General features: G+C 45.0%; 1 protein-coding gene across 1 annotated transcript; it reads right to left on the bottom strand.

Annotated features, from left to right (window-relative positions):
- Nucleotides 1-1,433: 1,433 nt before the first annotated feature.
- Nucleotides 1,434-9,547, bottom strand: LOC308304868 (actin-binding protein WASF3-like; the record flags this gene model as incomplete). The annotated part of the gene is made up of 8 exons (XM_080749496.1): nucleotides 1,434-1,591; nucleotides 2,260-2,567; nucleotides 3,113-3,295; nucleotides 4,165-4,346; nucleotides 5,147-5,264; nucleotides 5,548-5,701; nucleotides 6,706-6,840; nucleotides 9,415-9,547. 8 exons carry the CDS (start codon nucleotides 9,545-9,547, stop codon nucleotides 1,434-1,436), a joined length of 1,371 nt encoding a protein of 456 aa, XP_080605622.1.
- Nucleotides 9,548-10,090: the final 543 nt, after the last annotated feature.

The raw sequence follows: 10,090 nt of genomic DNA, 5'->3' as shown, positions 1-10,090 counted from the left end.
AATTGGAATGCACAGCAAAAGACAGCAAGACAGCAAAATGATACACAGGTACATGATGCAGACACTATGGGACAATCAATGGACAGATGAGGTAGCTAATAAAAGTGAGAGGCTATTACTTCATATTTGGTCATGTTGCTACTTGCTAGACTAACCACAGAAGGAGTCATAAGCATTGTTTGAGAGGATTATGTTGTTGGAATGTTTAGGGGTTTGCTCGCATGCTTAAGCCATTTAATGGTCTTGGTGTGCTTTAAACATATACAGTATAGGCCTATAGACCTATATCTTTGGGTATACAATTTCTGTTGGGTGGAAACCTCATATGTCCAAAACCTTCAAAAATAGCAAAAGTTGTACTGTAGATCTACAAGTTGAAATCATGGTAGCTTTTTTTTTGTTTAGTTTAGTTTTTAGTGGAACGCTGTAGTATGATCAGGTAGGACGTTTATTACGGATTGGAAAAAAAACAAACAAAAAGTTAAAATATGGAGATAAAATACGTCTCTTCCCGACAGCAACGATATGCAAATGCTTGAGTAAAATGTAGCCTACTAATAGTTCACAGCATTACAAATAACTTACAGTATATGTAAACATCACACATTCTTAAAATCCATATGTATATAAAAGTATACTGACATGTAGCCTGGAAAGTGAACCAGAGGGATCTTCCAGCGTGCATTTATTTAAATTTGCTCTGTTCTGTCCTGTTAATGTGGCGGCTCCGGCCAAACTGAAAGGTTGTGGGACATCATCACTGTCTATTGCAGCACTCTGAACACACTCAATTCTCAATGTGGTCTCTGGGGACCACCAGGGGTCCAATGGACCTGTGAGAGAGTTTTGTACTCAGAATTCAGTCAGACAAACTCTTTGATTGAATAGGCCTATATATATTGAGCATATAAATATTATAGCATATTTGGCGTCACAGCTTTGTCTAATTTCATTAATTCCCTGTGTGAGCGTGACATATTATAATAAATGATTTGCCAAATAGATTTGAAGGGAATCATATAGAAACGGAGACCCCAGGTGGATGCTGGGGTGGTAGTGCGAGCACACAATTTGGCATTGTTTTTTTTTAAAGATTCGTTTTTGGGCTTTTTATGCCTTTACTCGATAGGATAGTAGACTGACAGGAAACGGGGAGAGAGATGGGGAATGACATGTGGCAAAGGTCGTCCGGATCGGGAATCGAACCGGCGACGCCAGCAGGCATCATAGCCTAATATGTGGTATGCACCTTGACCACTAGGCCAGCGGGCGCCCCCACAATTTGGCATTGTAACCCCATTTGGGTGTGTTTTTAGTGTCATTACCGATATATCTTTTATTCAACTGTTATCATTCTATTTAAGGTTCGCTCAGTGTGCAGGGGTTTATTTCTTGGTAAAACAAAGATGTATTATTTGTGTCCGTCAGGCTGGTCAGTCTGACCACTCGTTGTCGTCCAGCTCGGAGTCGTCCTCGGAGTCGCTGTACTCGACGGCGATGCGGCGAGACAGGATGGTGGCCACGTCGTTTCCAACAGGCTCCCGCTTGTTCTGCTGCTCCTGCTGCTCCTGGACCTTCTTCAGCTGGATGCCTGGTGAGTGCACAGGAGTTTGAACACAATGTGTTAGGGCACTCAACTACACTACCATATCTAATATGTACAAGCAATGTCTGGTGGCCGCGCAGGCATGGCCAATGCACATACTGTATACACAGTATGGACTGTATATGCCCGATCAGAGCAAATTGGTGTTGCTAGTGTGATATCAAACCAGAGCGAGAGGGAAAGAGAGAGGCACGCAGTCAAGCGCGCGCACACACACACACACACACACACACACACACACACACACACACACACACACACACACACACACACACACACACACACACACACACACACACAACAAGGGAGGGGAGAGAGAGGGAGAGCACGATCAACAAAAGAGAAGGAAAGAGGGAGAGGAGGTTGCAATTACCCACACTTCCATTATTGGGAATGATGGGCCATCTCAAGTGCAAAGTTAACAGGTGCAAAGATCTCACAAATGTGACATTTCTGTCCAAATCCAGGGTTTGTGTACCCTGGAGTCAATTACGCTGTAGATATGTTAGGTCACGTGTCATCATGTCACAAAAGTAAGTGGTCACCTACAGTGGCGGAACAAGTGAACACTGGGCCCGTATGCGAGCCACAATGACCGGGCCTCGCCGCCGCATACTGGATCTAAAGTGTTGACTTGTCAGCCCATAACTCACCCATGCGTATAGCAGAGAGCAGGTCACTCCTGGCGTCTCTGACCGGCTGCACGTCCGTCCTGTTGGCCTCGCCGTGTCCTGAGGGGTGGTGGTGGTGGGGGTGGGAGGATGCAGCGGAGGAGGGGGCCGGAGGAGGTGGGGGTCCAGGGGGAGGAGGTATGGGGGGTAGCGAGGAGGTGGAGGAGGGGTAGCCCCCCTGGCTGACGTACAGCGGGGCCGGGGGAAGCCCACCCTGCTGGGGGGAGCCGAACGCGGTCTGTGCAGAGGGGATGGTGGGGCCAGAGCTCACTGTGTACTCCATCGGGCTGCTTGAAAAGACACATCAGATAAACACAGTTGTTTTGTTTCACATTATACTATTATTAACTTGGTAATAGAGTAGTTACTTGTTCGGCTGCGTATGTAGGTTTGTATGTAGGTAGGTATCTAGCTGTGTGTGTTTGAGCCCGGCTGTTAATGATGGCAACGTCATCGTTAACAGCCAATGAGGGACCAGAATTCCTGGTGATGCCAGGGGAGTTTGGTATATAAGAGCATTCAATGAGGCCAGCAGAGCACACCTCATGGCGCGCTCTGCTTGCGCACAAGTAGGCCATACGTGAATCGCGGGTTCGAGTCACGATTCCGACTACCTTTTTCACTCCCCGTCTCTCGCCATTTCCTGTCTATACTGTAGTATACTGTATATAGACAAGTATACAGCCTTTAGTGATAGTATACAGTGTATACTATCAATAAAGGCCAAAGAGGCCAAAAGAAATCTTAAAAAAAGATGAAGATAATAATTGAGAACCTCAAATTCGTTCTTTATCTGACTATATACCTGATGGTGGGGATTGAAAACCAAACCTACTTGTAATCGACAGGTGGAAGCAGTGAACCGTTGTGAGGTGGGGGTGGAGGTGTTGAGGGGTTGACAGGGGTCCCTCCCCGGTATGTAGGCCCGATGATGTGGTACTCATGCTCCGTTAGAGGGGACGGGGGGCTGTTCCCACACACGTACCCTGGAGGGACGGGGAAGTCTGGGAGGTCGGGTCTAGAGAAGAACCAACAGTACAATGACTTGATGACTGATTTGATGTTTGGTTTAGCTCATTTAGACCTGGAAAGCCTTTACTTTACGTTGTCATACCAGTACCTTTAAATCCGAGAAAGCATCTGTGTCATATTAGTTGTTACTATGTATATCGTTGCTGTCGGACAGATCTCCACCATGTTTTAACTTTCTGTGTTTTTCGTACATTAACGGCCTAACTTGATCGTACTACAGCGTCACACCAAAGCATCAAAAATCTCTTTTGAGCTTGTCGATTTGTTACTTTTGATGTTTTTGAATTTGAATGTTTTGGACGTATGTGTGTGTGTTTGGTGGTTGTAAATCAGTGGTTCCCAAACTCAAGACCCAAAATAGTTGTTTGCCCGGGAGTCGTTTGCACGGGACCCAAACTACCCAAACTCACAATGCATCGCTTTGCGCCATGTTGGTGCAGATCTGCTATTTTCTAATTTAGGGAATTTCTTGTGATTATGTGGCCGGGTCGGGGTAGTGTGGGTTTGATGCCGAGTATTGTGGTTTGTGAGCGTGAATTTCAGCGTGGCTGGATGGCAGCTGGAAGGATCGGCAGCAAACATTTTCCCTCTGGGGGACACGCATCACGAGCGATAAAAGGGTGCGTGTAGAAGTGACCAAGTACATTCATTAAAGTTTCATTCATGAAAATTTGTGGAAAATATTGGTTTTCAACCAATATTTTTGGAAATCTTTTAAAATAATAATTAATGACAACATTTTGGAAACTAAAAAAACTATAAGATAATGGTTCCGCGATCCACAAATGGGTCCCGACCAACAGCTTTTTGAAACAGTATTGTAAATGACAAACACTATAAAAGCTACACACTAACCTGCCGTCTGGAGAGAGGGAGCCCTCTGACGACGCTCCCCTGCGCAGGGTGTGTGGGTGGCGGTGGTCGGGCCGCAGCTCCTTGTCGAACGCCATCATGTTCCACTCCTGTCTGCGGTTCCTCACCTTCCTCACCTTCTTCACCTCGCGCTGCAGCGTGCTGTCAACGCAGCGCTTCTGCTCCTGCTGAGGGCAGGGAGAGATCACTGTCATATACTGTATGCAAAAAAAAACATTTACAGTATAAAATAGAAGAGAACAGAGTTGAATAGAATCAGACATCCATGCAGGTTGAAACAACTAAAGCTTAACGTTTGTAAAGGAATGTCATAAAACTCCTCAACTAAGGTCGGGTGATTTGAACAAAATCAAATATCACAATTATTTTATCAAATACCGCATTGATATTACGACGAATGATGATAATGTTTTGTGACAATAATATCAATTTACTTATTATGTTTTCAAAAATGTTCAAAAATGTTGAAAATACCCGATCTACAAGCTTACAATGTGTTACTTGGCTTTGTGCTATATTTCACAATTTATGACATTTGTCAATTTATGAAAATCTTTGCAAAGTGCTTAAAACCAGCGAAATCCCAGACAATGTCTTGTCTAATGTCATGCTATTGATATTATATTGATATACTGTACAGCGTAAAAGTACTGCCCAGTGCGGCAGTGCCCAGCCCTATCCTCAACTTGTCATCGCTTCTTTTCGTCATTCTCCACACATTGCCTCTTTCCATCTTCCGTCTTGCGTTATCATAATGATCCTATATTGTATTTTCTGCTGGAAACCATGTTTTCAATCTGGGACTTTGTAAGACAGTGTAGATCGCCATAAATAACAATTTCAAGCAATAAATGCAATGCATGTCATGCAACAAGATATATATTAGTCTTAAAGCAGTCTGTAAGAACTCACAAGCTCAACGCATCGCAACTTGTGAGCTTGTAGGTCGGCTTTTCTCACTCACCCTGAGACGTCTCCTCTCCCTCCTCTTCTCCTCCGTGTCCTGTAGCATCCTCTCCTTCCACAGCTCAAAGAAGTACTGTGGGTCCGTGTAGAACTTCATGGCATCAATGTGGTCCTCCCTGAGTTCAGATGCACAATATAAACCGTTGTCATAACACACACCTATTACCTGAGAACCACATTTTCCTACACAGTATCATCCTCGGAGTTAATTTATACAGCCTCTGAACACAATTGGTCCGTGTTTGAGCGAGGTAAGCCTAGGAGTATAGGACGAAGGCTCTACGGTGAGTCAGTAGGATACAACAGCAGTGACAACACACAAATGTGTGGGGGGAAGAATCGATTGAAGTAGTGAATTAATTTTGGGAGAAAAGGGGGTAAAATGCTCTTTCTGTGTACCTGTAAGCGGTGAGGGCACCGAGCGGCGGGGCCTTGTCACAGGTGTTGTACATCTCTGCCACAGAGTTGGGTTTGCTGCTCTTGGACACCACCTGCTGGTTCTGGACGGTAGAGCCTTTAAACGACTTCCTCATGTTTATGTCCTGAAGAGAGACTGCAAAACAATCATAATTAAAAGAGGTTCTCATCTCCCATCAGAAAGCATGGGAATGGCTTAAAAAGCATCAGCATTATCTCAAGTTATATAACCTGTTTTAGCTGTACAATTATACTCTTGTCACTGTCGGTTACAATGGCAGCGTCACTGTCATTCTGATATATGGCATCATGAGAGAATGAACGGCAGAGTAGAAAATAAGAGCAAATATCCATATCGTTTGAAGACATTGCTGGCACATGTTGACTTTTCGGGGTCTTCCGCATTGCTGCAAAGTGGAAGTCCAGTTCTCAGTGATTTTGACCATCTGACAACATCTTGAGCCTCGGGAGGCACCGCCGAGCGAATCACCGTGCCGAGCGCTGAGAAGTCTGCTTTGAGCAGACTCATGATAGGCCCATAATCGTAAATCATATCTTCCCCAAGAGTCAACTGTGACTTTTTTGCCCCTTTGCGTCACATGTTGATGTTTGGTCACAATATGCCTTTTGGCAGTGAGACAGCCTTGAATGAACAGGCAGCGTGTGCAACCAGTGCAGAAAGCTCTGGCCCTCTCGCCTGATTGATTGCTTCCCTCCATGCTAACCTATCAGAGACCGAAGCCAGGCGAGAGGATGCGTTCTTTCACCGCACTGGTTGCTCTGGCAATGCCAAGCCGGACGTACCATGGAGGATTCAATATAGTCTCCACGGTCGGTGGTGGTGGGCAGGAACTTTACCCTCCTGTACCACCCCAGGTCTTTGCCGGTCTGACCTTTTTTGAAAAGGTTTTATAGGGGCTTTCTGTTTCATTGTAGCCTACGTAGCAACGAAGAATGACTGCTTAAAGGTGATGACGTGGTTCATTATGCAGATTGTAGGTAATGACATCTCAAGTAGCTGCGTGTCAAGTACCGTAAAGTGGCTGTGTCATACTGTACCGTGCACTTTATATAATTTATGCCCGCATTTTCCATGATAAAACCCACCCTCCACGCTGTGCCCTGTGACCCCCAACTGACCCTCTTCCACGCTGGAGTCCAGCTGGGTGACCTTGAGAGCCAGGCGGTCGATGCGGTCCTGGAGAGAGTTGGCGCGCACATAGAAGGTGTTGGCCTCGTTGAAGAGCTCGCCGAAAACGTTCTCCGCGTGCTTGCCTGCAGGGACGTGCACAGAATGTTAGAGAGGCAGGGGCTGAAATTTCTAAAAGTGCCTTTTGGTGGAAATATCGAAAATAGCAGACCTCCAAGCTCACAACGCATTGTGAGCTTTGAGGTCGGCTATTTCTGGTACTTCCACATTAAACTAAGTATAATCAAGTGAATACTGCAGATGTGGCGTAATGGCATGGATTTCTACACAGAGAGGGCAATTCTTTCAACATAAGATGCTGCATTTAAAGGAGTAGTTCACCCCCCACAATACTTTTTTTCTATTGATTACTCATGCCATGGAGACTTGAGTTCAATAATATTTTTGGGTTTTGGTTGCATTCCTAAGACAATAATTTGATTATAGTAAATGTACCCCCATTGATTCCGGATGGGGACCCAAATGCATTTGGTTCATGATAGTAATTCTCTTAAATGCTGCCTTCAGGTGTGGCATGGAAAGGGGGCGTTTGCATTTCTTTCACCATAGTCCTTTAAGTTCATGATAGTTTGGACGAGGTAATTCTCTTAAATGCTGCCTTGAGGTATGGCATGGAAAGGTTTGCATTTCTTTCACCATAGTGAAAACTGCATTCATGATCTGGGGAGGGCACTTTTTACAGACCGATATAAGAACAAACCAGAGCCGTTAACGCATTCCACACAAAGGTTATCGTCAGATTCTTTGTCTCTCCATGGCAGGGGTTAGGCAACCTTAGGCACGGGTGCCAACATTGGCACAAGGGAGGGTGATCGATCACTGGCACACTGAGAGAGGATCTTTCTTTTAAAATGTAAAATGTAAAAAAGAAATGAAGTCCCCCTCACATCTGTATGTAAATTACACCTTTGCACATAATTCTACATTCATTCAAACTCTTAACTCTGACTTGGGAGGGAATCTGGATGATGGAGGTCAAAATCTGTTGGAGATATAAAATGTTGATGTGGTTTCATAATTACATTTAATGTTGGCACTATGACCAACCAAGAAAATAAAAACATGGCACTCCATGTCAAAAAGGTTGCGAACCCCTGCTCTATGGATCACACACACACACACACACACACACACACACACACACACACACACACACACACACACACACACACACACACACACACACACACACACACACACACACACTCTCTGCCTTCTGTGACACTAAGCTTTAGAGTAAGCCCTAAGCTCCTTTAACTTCACAAAACCCCACTACAAACACACAGACACAACACAGACATAGTAATGCAAACACATGTACACTCAAACCACACAGAGTAGCACAGATGTGGGGTGAATCTAGTTTCTCAGCTCTCTTTCTCAGTCAGCTGTTTAAATGTACAGCTCTACCATCGATTACATATTATATGGTATATACACTGCTCAAAATAAAGGGAACGCATAATCATTGCAATGTAACTCCAAGTCAATCACACTTTTGGGATATCAACCTGGCCAGTTAGGAAGCAACACTGATTATGAATCAGTTTCATCTGCTGTTGTGCAAATGGAAAAGACAACAGGTGAAAATGAGGCAATTTGCAAGACAGCCCCTAAAAAAGGAATGGTTTTGCAGGTGGTGGCCACAGACCATTTGCCTGTCCTCATCCTTTCTGGCAGATTTTTGGTTAGTTTTGGATTTTTCCAGTGCCCTGACCACTAGAGGTAGCATGAGGCGGTATCTGCAACCCACAGAAGTTGCTCAGGTAGTGCTGCTCATCCAGGATGGCACATCAATGCACACTGTGGCAAGAAGGTTTGCTGTGTCTCCCAGCACAGTGTCCAGAGCATGGAGGCGATACCAGGAGACAGGCCAGTACACCAGGAGACGTGGAGGGGGCCGTAGGAGGACAACAACCCAGCCGCAGGACCGCTATCTGGTCCTTTGTGCAAGGAGGAACAGGAGGAGCACTGCCAGAGCCCTATAAAACGACCTTCAGCAGGCCACTAATGTGAATGTTTCTGCTCAAACTGTGAGAAACAGACTCCATGATGGTGGTATGAGGGCCCGACGTCCACAAGTGGGGCCTGTGCTCACAGCCCAACACCGTGCAGCCCGATTGACATTTGCCAGAGAACACATGGACTGGCAGGTCTATGTTAGGTTTTTTGGGTGTTCCCTTTATTTTTTTGAGCAGTGTATTATATGACCGGTGTTACGATACCACTGGTAGTCATCAGATTACTTGGTTAATATATACTGTACAGTACATGCAAGTCATTCACGAGTCAAGTCTTAGGCTACTTTGCTTGTTTTAACTGAATATTTTTTTAGATCTACTGAAAATGTTTTGTGCCAGGGACCCCAAAATTATTCAAAATGTTCCAATACTTTCAAGATTATAAAAATAAAATATCAGATCACAGAGCGGCATGAGGTGAGCTAGTAGATCTGCTATTTATTTCATAGCCAACTTATAAAACATGGATACATTTTTCTTTTTTTTATTATGATTGTGAAGCTGTATTAACATGTTTTGCTGGGGACCCCCTGGAACCTCCCCAAGGACCCCTGGGGGTCCCCGGAACCCACTTTGAGAAGCAGTGCTGTAAAGATAAAGTGATTAAGGTTCTCTTACTCAGACTGCTGAGCTGGCGGATGATGGCTGACAGAGTGTTGTTGGTGACACATTCCAGCTCGTTGCCAATCCCATCAGGCACTGCCCCCTGGCACAGGTGGCGAGGCTGGATGTTCCTCTTTACCAGCGGCATGACCCCGCAACCCCTAGTTACATCTGGACCCTAACACCTGCAGGGAAAACAGGATTAGAGACCGACCGATGTGGATTTTTGTGACCGATACCGATAACCGATTTTAGAGAGGTATAGTGATTATAGCCGACTTTTTCAGCTGGAATGAAAACAGGCCTTTTTCTGTGTGGATTGTTTGCACAGATATGATTATGCAAAGGTACAGTGACAGTAGTACAGGCAGCTGCTTTCTTAAACCAATGACTTTATTCAAGACGCTTTGTGTGATTTTAGGGCAAAATCTGTAGGAGCATTGTCCAAAAATGTGTTTTGCAAGAATCAGCCTCATGGTGACCCTAACCCTAACCCGACCACGCAGCATTTGTAGACGCTACGTGGAAAGCTAGCCTCTGCCGTTGTAGGGACGGCTGCGACGGCGACAGGTTGATCTACCATTGTCATCTGCCGTTGCCGTAGAGTTGCTTAAAGTCGCTACTAACTGCGACCTGATTTTTGCAATTACATTGAAAGATTGAAAGATGGAAAAAGATTGAAACAACATCA

The sequence above is a fragment of the Nannobrachium achirus genome (genome assembly GCF_963921795.1).
Source record: "Nannobrachium achirus genome assembly, chromosome: 19".
In the NCBI taxonomy this organism is placed as follows: Eukaryota; Metazoa; Chordata; class Actinopteri; order Myctophiformes; family Myctophidae; genus Nannobrachium; species Nannobrachium achirus.
The sequence above is the reverse complement of the archived record's forward strand: the minus strand, read 5'-3'. Positions and strand labels throughout refer to the sequence as shown.